Source organism: Aquarana catesbeiana, linkage group LG04, assembly GCF_042186555.1.
Source record: "Aquarana catesbeiana isolate 2022-GZ linkage group LG04, ASM4218655v1, whole genome shotgun sequence".
Classification (NCBI taxonomy): Eukaryota; Metazoa; Chordata; class Amphibia; order Anura; family Ranidae; genus Aquarana; species Aquarana catesbeiana.
Window position 1 is genome coordinate 402238078 of NC_133327.1, and position 19261 is coordinate 402257338.

Below are 19261 nucleotides of genomic sequence, written 5' to 3' on the forward strand. Positions count from 1 at the left end.
TCGTTAGTTCCCCCTACGGAATCTCCGAATCAAACGGATGTTGTCCTTATCCCTTATACTGCCCGCTTAAGGGTACGGTGAATCATCGAACAAGCCAAGTGTTTTTTTATCCTTTTATCACCAACCCAACTCCCATTCATTGAGACCCTGCACCCACGCAAAACCCTATCAGCAGCCTGTCACTCTTATTGAGACTCTTGCAAAAACGCAATATCATCTCAGCTACCCTCACTCATCAAAAAAAAAAAAAAAAATTATATATATATATATATATATATATATATATATATATATATATATATATTTATTTATTTTATTTATTTCAGGTACTTATATAGCGCCGTCAATTTACGCAGCGCTTTACATATACATTGTACATTCACATCAGTCCCTACCCTCAAGGAGCTTACAATCTAAGGTCCCTAACTCACATTCATACATACTAGGGACAATTTAGACAGGATCCAATTAACCTACCAGCATGTCTTTGGAGTATATATATGTATGTGTGTGTGTGTGTGTGTGTGTGTGTGTGTGTGTGTGTGACTCTTACAAAACGCAATACCGTCTCAGCAGCCTGACACCCTTGCAACCATGCAATATCGTCTCAAAACAACTCTCATATTCATTGAGACCCTTGCAATCACACAATATCATCTCAGCAACCGAACACTCACCAAGACCCTTGCGACCACGCAATATCGTCTCAGCAAACCAGACCGAGGCCCTTGTGACCATGCAATATCGTCTCAGCAGACCAGACTGAGACCCTTGCAACCACGCAATATCAACTCAGCAGCCTAATCACTCATAGTGACCTTCGCAACTACACAACTTCATCTCATCTCCAGTAGTGTTAAACATTCGGGACACAAACCAACTTACAAATACACCACGGGGGCACGCAATTAGATTCGCATGCACGCAGCAACATCCAGTTATACATTTATCCACAGTGGCGTACTGGCTACTCCTTGTCCTCCCTGTCTTTTCCTCAGGTCAGTCGAGTTCAGGTTTTCATCCTACACCAGGTTGGTCATTTCTCCCCAGGTAAAAAGAAAAATGAAAAAAAAATAAACTAAATATATATATATATATATATATATATATATATATATATATATATATAGCCAATCGCATGGCAAGGAACACACATGTCACCCTCATCGCAGGTTTCTGGTCGACCCAGTCTCGATCCGTGCCAGGACCCCGCTACTAGGGCGTCACTCAGGTGTGTAATTCACGGATCTTTCTCCAAAAAAAACAGTCACTGTGCCTCACTTGCTTTCTGTCCAATACTACATCTACACTTGCACCCCCTTATTCTCTTACAATCTGAGTCATGTCACAGGCCGGCAGTGATGACCTCACACCTGCCCCTCTGTCACCCTCTACAGGCTCAGAGAGTGGCAGCCTGGAATCCCTCCACTCATGGACCATTCCCAAGATCATAGCTGAGCTTAGACGCAAGGGCATCCCCTATCCTGCTACGGCCAGGAAGGAAGAGCTTTTCGGGCTTCTCTTCCCACTGACAGCTACTACAGGACCCATCTCCCATCAGGCGTCCTTGCAGTCCATATCTAGGGCCATCTCCCATGTGTACTCAATGGTCCCCTCACAGTCCGCAACAGTTACGTGCAGACCAGAATGGCAGCCCTGGAGGTTCGCCCGCCCAGGACCCTCCCTGACCCAGTCATGGTCACGGCTCTGGCATCTTCTTCTGCAGGTACGCCAGAGTCCTCTTCTACCATTCTCCCTGCTGAAATCCATAAAGAGTTATTTTTTTATCTGAGTCTTTTGCCCCCTTTTCTTGGCATACCAGACCACCAAGGCACACTTCAGGTCTATTTATGTTGTAAATCTTGTCGCGTGTTTATGTGATTCACATCTCTCTCGGTCATAGGGCCACGACCATAAAAAAGAAGGCCAGTATGGTGGCCTGAATTTATGGGGGAGCCCGGAGGGTATTTAAGCAGCCCACTCGCTCATGCCCTTTGTTGGTTCCAGTGCGCGATACCCTCCCACCCTTCCCTATTTCAGGGCACTTCTCAGCACATCCTTCTTCATAAACTACCCATTACTTACCTTGGGTATGCCCCCTTTTCTTGGCATACCGACCAGACTACCAAGGTACACTTCAGGTCTATTTATGTTGTAAGTCTTGTCACGTGTTTATGTGATCCACATCTTTCTCGGTCATAGGGTCACGACCATTTTATATAATATATATTTTTTTTTTTTATTCGTGGTTGTCTTGGGGAAGCTAAGAGTATGGGTGAGGGGGGGGGGTTATGTGTGGCCTACAGTCCCATGTATATATGTGCTTGTATATGTTGGAAACCCCATACAGGTTTAATGGAGACTAAATTGGTCATTACAACACACATTCTACAGGCATGGCCCACTAATGTCACCAACGGGAAACCCACCCTCAGAAATAACATGCAGCCATTACCGGAGTGCCTGCATGTTGACAGGAAGTGGCTGCAAAGGGTCTGCAGATGATCAGCAGCACTGAGGTGCAAAAAGGATGAAAAAAAAACATGAAAAAATGTACATTATTAAAAATGAAATTGGCAACCATTCATGATACACTCATAAACAAACTAAAATTTATTCAGTTAGGGTTTACATCCACTCTAAAAATACTACAAGACTTTGGTACAAAAAGACATTTTTAACCTAATTTAGCTGGTAACAGCATGCATGCTATTTCATTTACATTCACTCTAACTCTAACATTTACATTACACCTCGGTATTCACATACCCTGCTTGAATAACAATATATAAACTTCTTGGTTTAGTCAACTGATGACTTTATCACCTTAGGCAGTGTCATTGTAGAAAAAAAAGGTAGGGATTAGCATATGGAAGGTGAGGTTAATCCCTGTAATTTCTTACCTCCCATCTATCTTCCTATGTTTACTTTGTGAAAGAACAATCCTATTTCATTATGGTTGGACATGACAGTTCCTTTCTCATATGGAGTGTCATTACTGTGACTGGAATTTGGATGCACTCTTCAGAAAATAACTATAATTTAAATTTCCCACTGACTGCTTGGGGATTACTTTCCCACATTCCCCAAAAGTGTGGAAAAAAACCAAGTAAACCAGTAACCAGCTAAACACCATAAAAAATAAAAAGGCAAGCTGACAAATTTTAATTCAAATGATACATTTTGGACATGTATATACAGTATAAATTTTCTGAGAAGACTGTTTAGGGGAAAGTCTGTGCTGAGAGCCTAGCTTACTATTGCTGACCTGGAAATGCTCAATAACTGGTTCCCCTGCAGATCCTTTTCCTGTTCAGTGATTCCTGAATCGCTGAACAGGAAAATGTTTGCAAGATAGGCATTCTGAACTCTCTATACAGCCTCCTGGCTGCTCCCATCCCACACGGACTTCCTCTCAGGCTTGGGCCCTGTCCCAACCTGACCTTGATGTACGTCAGCATCTCACATGGCTCCCCTGGAGGGTGGAGCCCTGAACTCTAAGGCTGGTTTCACACGGGCGTTCTGTTTTTTAGTTCAGTTGAGTCACGTTTTTTTTTTTTTTGTAAAAAAAACGGATCAAAAAAGGATACGGATGTAAATTTTTACATCCGTTTTCATGTCCGCTGACATCCATTTTTTACAAAAAAAAGTGACTTAACTGAACTTCTAAAAATTTTATATAGCCGGTTGCTAAGGAGGGGACCAGGAAGCCGGCCGTCATATCCTTAAAGCGGAGTTCCACCCAAAAGTGGAACTTCCGCATGTTGTACTCCCCCCCTCCAGTGCCACATTTGCCACCTTTCAGTGGTGAGGGGGGACAGGATACCCATCTTTCACAGGTATCCTGTTCCCACTTCCGGGAGCCCCAACTGTGGGTATTGACGTCACCGCTCGGGCCCATCCTCCTCCCTTCTTCTACCCTTGTCACCAGGCCAGTAGGAGAGAGAAGCAGAGCCTCATGCATGCGCAGTAGGGTTCCCGGCGCGAAGCCGCAGGCTTCCCTGCCGGGGGTTTCCTTACTTGCAATGGAGGCAGCATGCACCCGACATGCGGTGCCGACATCGCTGGACTCCAGGACAGGTAAGTGTCCGATTATTAAAAGTCAGCAGCTGCAGTATGTGCAGCTGCTGGCTTTTAATTTTTGCAGCGGTGGATGGACCTCTGCTTTAACAACCAATGAGTCATCAGCTGTCAGCTGAAAAAAATCACAAAAAAAAACAGCATGGGGTCCCCCCCAGATTCATACCAGGCCCTTCGGGTCTAGTATGTCTTCCTCCGTTGTGTATGTGGCGCTAACTAAAGTGCATGAAAAGATCATAAATAATGTGATTAAACATAAAAATAATGACAATTCTTCGGTGTGACATCAATACACTAACAAAATCATGTACTTTAGTTAGCGCCACATATCTTTTTTAATCATATTTTTACTGTGTGGGAACACTTTTTTATGTTTGGCGGCTTCTTTGATCTCTTTATTTATAACTGCTTCAGCTAATTTTGGTTTTGCGCATTAGTTCCCTCCTTCTGTTCAGTTCTTCCTCTCTGGGTGATGTCTTGTGATGGCCACGTCCCATTGCTATATAACAGATGACAGACAGCAGGGGACAACACAACGGAGGAAGACAAGCACAGAAAAACAGCAGCGAGGAAGAAGAAAGCAACGGGAGAAGACTGCGGTGGGAGAGATGGTGGCAGGAGAAGACAGCACCGGGAGAGGTGCCGGGAAAAGACAGCTTAGTTTTTTTAAACTTTTTATGGCTTATTTGGTGAATGGGCAGGGGTACGATGTACCCGATACCCATTCACATAGGGGGGGCCCAGGATCTGGGGGATTCTTCCAGATTCAGATAAGCCCCCACCCGTAGACCCCAACAACCACCAGCCTGGAAGAGCACCCACCCCCCCATGTTGAGGGCATGCGGACTGGTATGGTTTAGGTGGGGAGGGGGGGCAGTGTTTGCTCTCTCCCCTCCCTTTCCTGACCTGCCGGGCTGCATGCTCGGATAAGGGTCTGGTATTAAACCCCGCTGACATCTAATGACTCATTGATTGTTAAGGATGCAGTGGCTGGCTTCCTGGCCCCCTACTTAGCAACCAGCTATACACAGTGTGTTTAATGAGGGAAATTTTTAAAAAAGGGTTTAAAAATGGATGTCAGCGGATTGGATGTAAGCGGATCGTCGGTAACATCCTTCTTCGTCCGTTCTGTTCTTTTCAACGGAAGTAAAATAGGGTTTTCTCACGTCCTAAAAAATGGAGCGCAGCTGAGATGGTTTTCAGCGGATGATCATCCGCTAACATGCGCTAGCCTATAGAGATATATCTATGTCCATTTTTCACCCACCAGCGGATGAAGGAAAAATGGACATAAGGAACGCCCGTATGAAAGGACCCTTACTCTGGCTCTATTATGAAGCCAGCATACACCTGAGTAATCAGTGTGCTTGCTTCTCTCAAAATCTGGCATAAACCACAATTTTACCGAGTAGCACGGGGTCCCCCTGCTACAATAGATATATCAAATACAGCATGTGTTAACATACAGTGTATACACTGTCACAGAGCATTGTTGGATTTCAAATTTTTCTAGTGAGATAACACAACAGTAGCTCTTTGCTTTTAGACTCCGTGTTCCTTTTCACATTGACCTGTTTTTTTTTCTCAGATGCTGTCTGGAAAAAAAAACTCTGCTGTTCACAGCACTCAATCAAGCTTAAACTGCAGTGCAATCAGAAGTTTGGGAAAGAGAAAGAGTCCGAAGGCAGTCAGCTTCAACTGTGCACTTAAGCCAGCCATAGGCGGAGCGAAAGAAAATCGCTTGATTCCCCCACAGTCAGTGTTGATGGGGGAATCCCTCCTGTGGAGCCATTGTGTTCTCCTGGTGGGGGCGGGTGAACTAAATGTTTATTTGCAAAATAAAGATTTTAAGTGCATATTTTAAAACGTTTAAAAATTTCTAGACATAAAAACTGAAAAAGAAAAAAAGTACCACCTGTGTGTCCTTTTCACATGATTTCTTCTTCTATTAACAGGCATTGTTATGATCCAAAGGACATTTTGCTTAGTTTTTCTGATAGCACTGAGCTGACTGTAGGCAGCTCAATAAAAGTGAATAGATACGCAGTGACTGTATGGACTTACCCACACAGTTGGATTTGACAGTTACATGTATATAGACCAAGATGCACAGGCTCTGCAGTAGTAGAAAAAGTAAACAACTAGCTCTTAATGCTGCAAGGGGTTGAATTCCTGTATGATTGAGCCCTTAGGGAGAAAACCAACCTGGAGTGATATGGGTAATCTTGGGTATACCTTGCCATGGTTTACCCTATCTGGGGCAAATAAACCAGACATGCTTAAAAATTTCAGATGGCATTGGACTTGCTGAACTCCGGTAATTAGACAAACTCTACCCTTGCAGTGCACCCTCCCCCCTGAACTGCATAGGTTAAATGCTCATTAAGTCACATTCGCTGTCCCTCCTTTCCTGGCCTGCCAGGCTGCATGCTTGGATAAAGGTCTGGTATGGATATTTTGTGGGGACCTCATACTTCATTTCTTTTTTTAGTAAGGCATTCCACCTGAATATCTATATTTGAAGGAGACCTCTTGCCTTTTTTTATTGCATGGGGTCCCTCTTAAAATTCATACCAGACATGAAAGGCCAGGTATGAATTATGGAGGGAACCTCCATGCCGTTGTTTTTTTTTAAACTATTCCTGGCTCCTCAGTTTATCCAGTGTTTCCTGGCCAGTAAATTAATGGGGTCAAGTGATGTCACTGGTTGCTAATGACGCAGCGAGCGCAGATAGGAAGAAGGAAGTTGTAATGCATAGTGGGGATAAAAAAAAACATGCTGCTATATACAATGTTCAGCTTCTGGTGAATGGGCTACAGTCCGGTGTTGGGACGAATGCCCAAACAAGCGAAGTTCGATCTGAACCTCTGCTTGGACCTAACCGGGAGCTCAACCCTACTATAGCTATTTTAAACAGTATAGCAATGCATAGCACTTTATACAGCAGCTCCAGTATAAATGATTTATATGATGTCATTGACCCATAGAAAATGGGACTTTACAGGTTTGGCTAGGGTTTGTCAGGACAGGAAGTCCTTATATTTAAACCTAACTTACAAGAGCTATCAGTTACGTACCTCTGTATTATTTCCTGTTGTCCCATCCCATAACACAGTTTACCTGCCCAGGGCACTTGTCATATAGGCATAGGACACCAGACCACACCACTTTCTTTTGTCAGTAATATGGTAATTATACATAAATTCAAAAATGTAATTTTTCGTTTTTGATTGTAGTACACCTTTTCTTAGTAGTGTAATGCCCCGTACACACGGTCGGACTTTGTTCGGACATTCCGACAACAAAATCCTAGGATTTTTTCCGACGGACGTTGGCTCAAACTTGTCTTGCATACACACGGCCACACAAAGTTGTCAGAAAATCCGATCATTCTGAACGCGGTGACGTAAAACACGTACGTCGGGACTATAAACGGGGCAGTGGCCAATAGCTTTCATCTCTTTATTTATTCTGAGCATGCGTGGCACTTTGTCCGTCGGATTTGTGTACACACGATCGGAATTTCTGACAACGGATTTTGTTGTCGGAAAATTTTATAGCCTGCTCTCAAACTTTGTGTGTCGGAAAATCCGATGGAAAATATGTGATGGAGCCTACACACGGTCGGAATTTCCGACAACAAGATCCTATCACACATTTTCCGTCAGAAAATCTGACTCTGTGTACGGGGCATTAGAGTAGCCATAGACTTGTTCTATTTGCCAAAACTGAGAGAATCCCAACAGCTACTAATCAGACCCAAACCTACCTTGTAAATTTTAATCTAAGAGGCACACCATGAAGCAAATTAACTCACACATGGTGGTGAGGCTCTCTGGAACATATCTGCAGTGGATGGTAATAAGATCAACGTATATGTAAATGCAAGAGTAAAACATTCATATATTGCAGCTTACATGTTCTTAGATGTGATGGCTGCATTAGCTTTCTTTTTTCAGACAAGTACATTTTCTGCAAGTTATGTTGTAAAGTGCTGCATAAACTGTTGGCGCTATATAAATCTTGTAAAATTATAATAATAAAGTACAGAAAAATACCTGCTGATCCTGATAGAAATCCAATAATCTTGTAACTTCTTATGTATTAAACTAAAATCCTGAACAATGTTATCAGCTTTCCAATCTACCTCCTGTAAACTACACAGGCCCTCCTCCCCTATGTAATGGAGATGAGGAGAGGAAGAGTGTTTATGGTCTAAGGCTGGCCATAGATGGAGAGATTTTCTTTTCTATAACCATAGGTTGCAAAAAAGAAAATCACTCGATTCCCCCATCAACACAGACAGTGTTGACAGGGGAATCCCTGCCGTTGAGCCATTGTGTTCTCCAAGTAAGGGGGGGGGGGGGTAAGTGGTGGAAGCTAACCTCACCGGGAGAACACAGTGATTATTGCCGCTACCAATAATCTCATATAATCGATCAAACAACTTGGGTACTTTCGGCCTGCCCATATATGGTTTGAATCTCTGCCGGTTCAGCAGGATTCGAACCAGCAATGGCAGGCTTAAATCAGGAGAGTAGCCTGGGGTCACAATGCTGCTCCTTCATTTAGTGTGAGTGAACGTTATCATCCCTAGGACCAGGAGTGGGATACTGACAGGATCAGCAGGTGAAAATAAAGGAAAAAAGCCTCAATAAAGGAAACAAATACAGCCACCGTATCTAGGGATTGGTAAGATGCAGCAAACAATTGTTTTGTTTTTGGGATTAGGTACCCTCTAAAACCCAACCTGGGAATTAGAAAAAATTGATCCTGACAGTGGGGCTTCCTGCAAGGGTTAAATGTCTGATATGTCTAAGGGGTAGAGCAGCCAATCTCAACCTTTTCAACAAAGAGGAACACTTGAAATAACTTTTCAATGTCAGGGAACCTCTGCTAAAAATTATTATAACTAAAACTCATGATACATTAGTGTGATGATCGGTTGGAAGAATATTCCTTCAACTTGTGGTCTTTGGGAGGACTTACCCCCTTACAGATAGCTAAAAAAGATCAATGATGTTAGTGGGAACTTATCTGAGAAGCAAAATTTGCTCAAGGAACTCCCAGGAACTTCTGGAGAAACTCTAGGGTTCCATGGAACCGAGAAACCCTGGGATAGAGGAACAAGTGATATTACTTACCCTGGCCCAAATCTTTGTTCCAGCAGGCTCCAGTGCTGTCCTCTTCTACATGAAGTTCCAATCTGTGGGGGTCCGTTGGCGTCATTACATACAATGAGGAGCTATTAACCCTATACTGTATGTGTAGAAGGCATGTGACCTCGGCTGGAAGCACCTTAGAGAGAATACTTTGCTAGACTGGTCACACAGCTGGAGGATCCCTGCTGGAGTGAGAAATAAAGTAGCTATTACCCCTTATTCATGCCCACCCCCAGGCTTAACAACATTTAACCCTTGCAGTGCAAGGGTATTTTTTTCTCTTCTTCCCAGAGTTTGGTTTTAAGGTAAGCTGGATAAGCATTCTGTCTGTAACACTGTTGTTCTCTTTTCTGAGTAACATTAGCAGTTCTGTGTTTTATTTGTAGTCTTTAAGTTCATGTATGTAACCTGGACCTGGATGTATGTCATTTGGACATACATGTGAAGCTGATTAATTAAAAAGTTGAGAGCAGTCACTAAAACAATTGTGTGAATATTTACCTAAATTATTCAGTCATGTAAAAACCATCTGCACGTGATTAGATATTTAAAAGGAACAGGAATTTGCTTGTCACACGATTTGATAATTAAAGTGAATATTCACAGAATTTTTAGTAAATCAGCCCTAATGCATAAACTGGTAAGCAGCATACATACCCCTCCTACAAAATTTGTATATAAGTATTTTCCTCCTATGTTGGATTTAACAGCCCTATAAGCCAGCTCAATCTTTATCATTCAAAACTATTACTGTTATTTTTATTTTTAGTTCTCGGTAGGAATAGTATTGCTGATTCATCACTTTTTGGTTTGACTTAATATTGGCACATAGATCTGTCAGCTTATTCAGAATCAGACAATTCTAGAATCCAGGCAGTCACAGGGGTTGGTTTACTAAAACTGTAGAATGCAAAAGCTGGTGCAGCTGTGCATGATAACAATCAGCTTCAACTTCAAATGGTTCTAAAGGCTCAAGGTTTTCTTACCTTAATTCAATCTATGCATAAAGGTAAAAACCTTATCCGTGCAGCAGCTCCCCTAATTCTTCAGAAGATACCACAGTAATCTCTCTCCTGTGCTGTGCAATAAGTCCCAACGTGGTGTCAAACTCCTATCTTGACATCTTAATGTATGTGAATGCTGCACTCCTCATCATCTTCCACTGACTGGGGATGCCCAAGTTGATTGCAAGTATAGGAAAACACAGATGGGGCATAGGCCAGACTTGAAAGGCATGGATTATGACCACAAGAGCTCCTCCCCCATACTAATAGCCATCCAGACGAGGCTCTGAAGAAGAGGGAAACCTCGAAACGCGTTAGACAATGTGTCTGCAAGCATTACGAAAAAGGATTTAATCAGTTGGTGTTATGTTAAAGCTATTATGCAAGCATTGGTTTGTGAGTATAATCACCTCCATTTTTTATTATTCAATAAAAACATGTATTGAGGATAATGCGCTAGGCCTACGTGCCAGCTGTGTTTTCCTATACTTGCCCCCTAATACTTACCAGAGCCCCATCGTGATCCAGTGAGGTGCACGAGAGCCTCGGCTCTCTGGGGACTCGCCCCCTCATTGGTTGAGACCGCAGCAGGAGCCAATGAGTAGAGAATGGGCACGCAGGAAAGTGGGTCGAGAGTGAGCCTGCTTGGGTGCCCCCACAGCAAGCTGCTAACTTTGGGGACACTTCAAAAAGCGAGGGGCCAGAAGTGCCAGCGAGGGGGACCCAAAAAGAGGTGGATCAGGGTTGCTCTGTGCAAAACCTTTGCACAGAGCAGGTGAGTATGACATGTTTGTTATTAACCATTTAAAGACCACCTCATACCAGTTTTACTGCTACAGGGTGGCTCTCCTGTGCAAAATCACACTTATATTGTGATTCTGCACTTCTCCCTGCAGGGGGAAATCTAGCACCCCCAGCGAGCTGCTTCTGCTGTGATTATTCAACGTTCAACCAATCATCAGTGAAACACACAGAAATGACATCTGCCTATGTAAACAAGGCAGATCTCCATTCTGGCTGGGAGGAAGGGATGGATTTTGTGTTCCTGCAAAGCAGGGAAGAAACTCCATCTCTTGCTTTGTAAAAGCACCTAACACAGTACACAAAAACCACTGGCTAGGCACACAGGTAAAGTGGTTAAAGTGGTTGTGCAGCAGCCCCCCAGCCCCCCAGTGATGTCCAGGAGAGCCTTGCCTCTCCAGGAACTCATACTCCTGAATGGCTTTTGGCAGCATAAGGAGCCATTGAGCCAGTGAGCCAATCAGGAAACGGAAGAGGTGGGGCCTAGCCGCTGCTCCGTGTGTGAATGGACACACTGAGCCATGGCTCGGGAGCGTGCCTACTTGGATGCCCCACCAGCAGGAGGGCATGGCCAGGAGTGCCGGCATGGGACCCAAGAAGAGGCTGCTCTGTGCAAAACTGCTGCACAGAGCAGGAAAGTATAACATGTTTGTTATTTTAAAAAAAGGCTTTAATATTACTTTAACCCTTTGATCGCCCTAGATGTTTCCCAGCCAGTATCATATATCCCATAGTTTAGACGCTTTAACATTAACATCAGTGGCGGCCCATCCATTAAGGGCGCCCAGGTGCCGCCCCCCTTTCTCCAGGCCACCCCTACATGGCAATGGATAGATTCATGCATAGCATGAATCTATCCATGGCCGCCATAGCCGCCCCCTATTCATGCGTCCAGCTCCTTTCGGGTCACCAGGCGCATGAATTACAGCGGCGGGGGATTTTTTTTTTTTTGAAGCACCTGATTAGAGCCATAGGCTCTAATCTGCTTCAAAATTGGGTGGGTTCGGGTCGCAGTGCATGCCCACCCAGGTGTGTTACAACAGCGAGTGAATATTCGCTGTTGAAACACTGATCCTCAATCTGACCAATCAGAAGCGGCTATGAGACCCATTTTCTGATTGGCTGAAAAGAGAAGACTACTGATTGGCCGCCGAGGAGGGAGGAAATGTAAGCCGCAGCCGTGGAGAGCAGGAGAAAAAGTAGCCGCCGGTGATGGAGAATGGGAGGCCGCCGAGCAGGGTGAAGTCGCCGGTGATGGGGTAAGTGCTCTTGACCGACCCAAACATTTTTCCTACCAGCCGCCACTGGTTCACATAAACCAATCAATATACGGTTATTGTGATTTTTATGATCCACAACATGTAGCAGAACACAAATTGGCCTAAATTTATGAATTTTGTTTATTGGATATTTTTTAGAGAAGAAAGTAAAAAATGTTTTTTTTTTCGAAATTGTTAGTCTTTTTTGTTTAAAGCACAAAAAAAAGCACAAAAAAAATAAAAACCGCAAAGGTGATCAAATACCACCAAAAGAAAGCTCCATTTGTGGGTAAAAAATGACATAAATTTTATTTGCGTACAGACAGTGTTGCATGACCGCCAGTGACAGCTGGTGGTTTTTTCTTTTGAGGGGGTGGAAAATGAAAGGGGCCGGACGCATGAAAAGGGGGTGGCTGCGGCAGCTGTGGACAGACCCATGCTGTGCATGAATCTATCCATTAACCATATAGGGGGTGGTGTGGATAGAGGGGGTGGCGCCCATACTGGACGGGCCACCCCTGATGACTGCACAATTGTTAGTTAAAGTATCGCAGTGCCGTATCGCAAAAAATGGCCTGATCATGAAGGGGGTAAATCTTCCGGAGGTCAATTTTTTAAAAAAAATGCCTTTAACCACTTCAGCCCCGGAAGGATTCGCTCTCTTCCTGACCAGAGCACTTTTTTCGATTCGGCACTGCGTCGCTTTAACTGACAATTGCGCGGTCGTGCGACGTTGTACCCAAACAAAATTGACATCCTTTTTTTCCCAAAAATAGAGCTTTCTTTTGGTGGTATTTGATCACCTCTACGTTTTGTTTTCTTCTGCGCTATAAACAAAAAAAGAGCGACAATTTTGAAAAAAATCCAATATTTTTTACTTTTTGCTATGATAAATATCTCCTAAAAATATATTAAAAAAATGCTTGTCCTCAGTTTAGGCCGATACGTATTCTTCTACATATTTTTGGTAAAAAAAAAAAAAAAAATCGCAATAAGCATATATTGATTGGTTTGCACAAAATGTATAGCGTCTACAAAATAGGGGATAGTTTTATGGCATTTTTATTATTCATTTTTTTTACTAGTAATGGTGGCGATCTGCAATTTTTATCGTTACTGCGACATTATGGCGGACACATCGGACACTTTTGACACTTTTGACACTATTTTGGGACCATTGTCATTTATACAGCGATCAGTGCTATAAAAATGCACTGACTACTGTGTAAATGACACTGGCAGTGAAGGGGTTAGCCACTAGGGGGCGATGAAGGGGTTAAGTGTGTCCTAGGGAGTGATTCTAACTGTGGGGGGATGGGCTTCAACACACAGGACAGTGATCGCTGCTCTCGATGACAGAGAGCAGTGATCTCTCTCATATCACAAGGCAGAATGGAGAAATGCCTTGTTTACAAAGGCATCTCCCCGTTCTACCTCTCCGTGACAGGATTGTGGGCACCCGGCGGACATCAAGTCCGCGGGACCCGCAGTCATGGTCATGAAGAACGCGGCGTGTGCACGCGCGCAGCACCACTTCTTAATGGGGACGTACCTGTATGCCCTTTTGCCCACCCGTGCCATTCTGCCGACGTATATCATTGTGCAGCGGTCGGGAAGCGGTTAACATCACTTTAACCACTTCGCTACCCCACCATAGACAAATGACGTCCACAGATGGGATCTCCCATCCTGGGTGGACGTCATATGACGGCCTGGGCTTCTCGGCCGCCTAGAGGGCGCACGCGTGCGCCCGCCGCGTTGCTCGGGACACGGTGCGTGTGCCCGGCGGCCGCGATGTCCGCCGGGCACCTGCGATTGCCCGTTAACCGGGCCGGACCGTGGATCTGTGTGTGTAAACACAGATCCACGTCCTGTCAGGTGAGAGGAGACCAATCTGTGTTCCCAGTACAGAGGAACACTGATTGGTCTCCTCCCCTTGTACGTCCCCGCCCCCTACAGTTATAATCACTCCCCTAGAAAACATTTAACCCCTCATGTCCCCCTAGTGGTTAACACCTTCACTGCCTGTCACATTTATACAGTAATCAATGCAATTTTATAGCATTGATCGCTGTATAAATGTGAATGGTCCCAAAAATGTGTCAAAAGTGTCCGGTGTGTCCGCCATAATGTCGCAGTCACAAAAAAAAATCGCGATCGCCGCTATTACTAGTAAAAAAATAAACAAATATTTTTTTTTTTAAATGCCATAAATCTATCCCGTATTTTGTAGACACTATAACTTTTGCGCAAACCAATCAATATACGCTTATTGCGATTTTTTTTCCCCAAAAATATGTAGAAGAATACGTATCGTCCGAAACTGAGGAAAAAAATGTGTGTTTTTTTTTTTTTTTAAATTGGGATATTTATTATAGCAAAAAGTCAAAAATATTGTGTTTTTTTCAAAATTGTCGCTCTTCTTTTGTTTATAGCACAAAAAATAAAAACCACAGAGGTGATTAAATACCACCAAATGAAAGCTCTATTTGTTGGGAAAAAAGGATGTCAATTTTTTTTGGGGTGCAACGTTGCACGACCGCGCAATTGTCGCTTAAAGTGCGACAGCGCTGAAAACTAAAAATTGGCCAGGGAAGGAAGGGGGTGAAAATGCCCTGTATTGAACCGGTTAAGGTTGTTCAATAAGGTTAGTTACCGCTGGCCATTTTTTCTTTCCCCTGCAAGGTAAAGTCATAATGTGCTAGTATTCATCAGACACTAGCACATTATGTAAAACTCACCTTAAAACTAAGCTGTTCCAGCGCCGCAGTATGAGTGCTGCAGAGGCTTCCATCTTCACTCGTCTTGCTTTTGGGTACGCCGACTCCGGCTCTGTGACTGGCCATAGCCGCGATCATGTCACTCCCGTGCATGCGAGCGGGAGCCGCTGTTCATGGCACAGGGCTCTGAAGAAACGGCACAGGTGGCTGTTCCTTCAGAGCGTATTCACCAGTGATGTCACTGCCTGCATGTATAGTAAATATGTACACATTTAGGAGATATTTACACTATCTATAGGTAAGCCTTCTTACCTATAGGTAAAAGTTAGTAAAGGAAACCTACCCCCACTTTAAGCTTTGGCTAAAAAAAACAAAAAACTAGAAACTGCACCAGATTTTACACCAGTTTTAGTAAGTAACCGCCTATATGATTTTCTCTGCAGATTGGGTAGTTTAACATGCAAGGGAAAATAAAACAAAAACAGCATTTTGCAGCTTTGCCAATTTTAGTTTTCAAACCAATTTGCTCATTACTAGTTGCATCAGTATAGTAATAATTATCAGCAATTAGAAACATCACCTTAATATTTACTAAGCAAAACCTCACCTTAATATTTACTAAGGGTAGTAAATCCTATTTGTAGGGTTTTATTTCCTAAGTATTTGTTTTTGCACCTAATTGAAACTTAAACACATTAAGGCTATAGAAGGTTAACTCTTCTGCCAAGTCCTCCTTTGGTGTTGCAGTCATCCATGCTCATAAATAAATAGTTAACAGAAGTGTGAGCACAGCCACATAGTGTGTGAAATGTTGAGATAAGTGGTAAAAAGTCAGCTTTACTGAAACTTTTAAAGCCAAATCAGTTTGTTTCCATCCTTTAAAAAAAAGTTATGTTCTCCTGGCTGGTGTGATGCACCTCTGCCATGCATTGCTGGTGTGGCATGCCAGTTTTGGGAAAGGCATTATATGCTACCCATTTTTCTGCAAACTCCAAGCTGCTTTTTTTATTTTCTTGCACCCTCACCCTCTGGATGGGCTAATTCGACCCAGAAGTGCAGTACAGACAAGGTTTGGCTTCCCCTTAACACTTTTCTTTCCCCCCTAGCACTGCCCACGTCCCATTGTAGTTTACTTGCACACTTAATCTTCGGCTCTCTTTTAAAAAGAGGAGGGGGTGTGCAGGGAGAGAGAGGGATAGGGGGAGGTTAAATACATGATCGGTGTAGTGAGGGGAGTCTGACAGAAGCAGCCAGTCCTAACAGTGTGCAGCCAGGGAGTAAGAGAGGCTAGGCAGTATGCTATAGTGGGAGTCAGATGATTTACAGTAACCTATACAAGGCACTCTGCCCCCCAATAAATGCTCTTCTGCAGTCTGATGAGCTTCCCAGACTGATGGCTCTGTACAGACAGACCACCCTCTGATGCTAGTAGTCCTGCCTCTGGATAGTACTCTTGGCAAACTTTGGAGGTAAAGTGCTCCAGCACAGGACCTGGTCATCCTCTCCTGTCTACCTGTGAGCTGTGCAATCCCAGATGGCTGGATGTCTGATGGATCTTTTCCCTGTGTAGGACAAACTGCAAAGAGGAGGTGGCTGCTGGCTTGACCCTGTGGTTTTTTTGGAAAGTGACAGATGATCCCGGGATTACCAGCACCACATGTGTGCCGGAGTTGGGTTTCTGGTGGGCTTATCTTGGTCAAGGCTTGCGTCTCCTGGGATGTCCAAGAACTTAGGTTCCTCCACGCAATATGCTACCTGCATCCCAACCAGGGAGCCTGCCTGCTGACTCTGTAAGGTACTCTACTGCCTATCTCACCATGCACAAACAGTCCTGTCTTCTTATCATCCTGTTTCACTAATTGCCCTGTCTACTTTATCTCTTGGAAGTCCTGGTGGATTGTGTTTGCTTTTTTGGATCGCTGGGAAGAGAAGAATTTGGAGGACACTGCACTCCATACTAAAGAACTTAAGGGGGGGAAATCATTACAAGGTTACTATGCAATTGCGACTGCTTTCTTTGTGTTTGATCATTGTGAACTTCTTGGAATACATTGAGAGCCAACACATCCCTAGAGGGAGGCGACATCGAAGAAGTAAGTGTCACTTGGTTAAGCATTCACCTGTTACCTGTGTGACTTGTGTGGCTATGGAGTCCTGGAGCTTCTGGGTGTCAATTTAAGCAATCTTTCTAGGAAGAGCTAGGTGCACTTGTCCCTTTGGGATGACTTTGCATAGCAACAGGTCAGATTTGAATCTTGGTTTCCACAAGCAACTGCTTCACTTTTGTTCCATTTTTTTTAAAGGAGCAGTAGGAGGTGTAGGTGACCTATTAGAGATCTTCCTATCCTGATGTACACATGACAATGGTGCCTAACTAGCTTTTGGGAATCTGCATACCTTTAAATAATATATAGTCATAATGACTCTCTCTCTCTCTCTCTCTCTCCCTCTCTCTCCCTCTCTCGTCACTAAGCTTCAGTTTTGAAGCTTGGTTTCCACAGACAACTGCTTCACTTTTGTTCCATCTTTTTTAAAGGAGTATAGTAGAAGATTTAGGTGACCTCTTAGAGATCTGTCTATCCTGATGGACACATGCCAATGGTGCCTAACTAGCTATTGCTAATCTTCATTCTTTATATTTTGCTAATCTTCATTCTCTATTCTTTATATACAGTATATATAGTCACTAAGCTTCAGATCTGAAGTCTGGTTTCCACAACCTGGAGTAGTAGAAAGTTTAGGTGACCTCTTAGAGATCTGTCTATCCTGATGTACTCATGCCAATGGTACAACGGTATCTAACTAGCTATTGTGAATCTGCATTCCTTAAAAAAAGAAACAAAAAAAAAAATTATATATATATATATATATATATATATATATATATATATATATATATATATATATCAGTGGAATGAGTATATGATTCTTTCTATGTTACTTTGTATTCGATACAAGATCTATTCTAAAAAAATATATATATATATTGTGAAAAAAAGATTCTTTCACTAAAAGTTTTGCTACAACTAGTATTATTAGAGATCTCCTATGAAGCCCTAATAACACATGCTATAGAAATAAGCTAGATACATCTCGTTATAGTAAAATAGCACTTTTAGTTATTCTGTTTCTGCATTCCTTTAAATAATTTATAGTCCAAGCCATAGGATATATTAAATGGTATTATCTAAGACAGGAGCTACTGATCTCTGCTGTTTAGGAACACATGCTCTATATTTTCTAACCGTGCTCATCAGCATGCTTTGGAGATGAATATATTATATCCATAAGTTGGGGTGAAGAAAGGAGTACATACAATTCTTTCAGTGCAGATTACATGAATAGTTTATCTGCAAATGGTATTATTATATATCAAATGCAGAGCCCTGTGGAAAGGTTGACAATATTCTCGCTTTACAGTCCCTAATCAAATACATGTGAATATAGTAAAATAGTCTTGCAGAACTGGGTAAACTCAGCAGCTACTGCAGTCAGAGAGATATAGGGGTAAGAAATCACCTTTTTTTTATTATTGTAAGTCTGTACCCCTCTTATCAGATACATATGAAGCTTGTCTTGTTTTGAGTGGGCTGGTTAATAGGTGAAACAAATACAGTTTCACCTTCTGACCGATGGATCAGTTCATTTAAAGTCAGATTAAGCCCAGGACCACACCAGTGGTAGACACCCAGCCACTGAGCAATGGAGGTTGCAGTCTACTCCCTCCTATTAATGCCTGTATATCCATTTCTGTCAGGTCCCCTATAGGCTTGCACCACCCAGTCCCCAATTTGGCATGTACTGGTATTTGGAAGCATTGATTAGGACACTGTTTTTACCCCCCAGGCTCAGCTTATGTTAATACCCAACACTGATGGGACACTATCAGTAACGTCTCCAGAAGGCAACAAAGGCATGGCATTGCAGGAGTTAAGTTTATTTGCTCAGTACCTCTTGGTGATCAGTGGTAATTAGTTTGTAATTGGAACGTCTCTCTACTCGCTAGCAAATCCTATTACCAAGGAAATCCTTGCTTCAGTGCTTCTGAGCCTGGTCGTCTGTAACCAGGATCCCATCCATACAAGATGTGTGCTGTTATCCCGGGATAGACCCCGCTTCTAGATATCCCATTTTAACCTCTTCACTACTCATGACATTCCTCTTGGCTGCCGGAAAACAGATCTGGAGATTATTATTTAGTTACAATAAATTGTTATATTCCAGCATCAAAGAT

At 43.1% G+C, this 19261-nt stretch overlaps 1 protein-coding gene across 1 annotated transcript in view; it reads left to right on the top strand.

Annotated features, from left to right (window-relative positions):
- The first annotated feature begins 16237 nt into the window (after positions 1-16237).
- RSPO3 (R-spondin 3) overlaps positions 16238-19261 on the top strand; it is a 131804-nt gene continuing 128780 nt past the window's right edge. Inside the window, exon 1 of the mRNA XM_073627212.1 lies at positions 16238-17120. Coding sequence (XP_073483313.1) covers positions 17024-17120 — 97 coding nt within the window. The 5' untranslated portion in view covers positions 16238-17023. The remainder of the gene's footprint in view (positions 17121-19261) is intronic.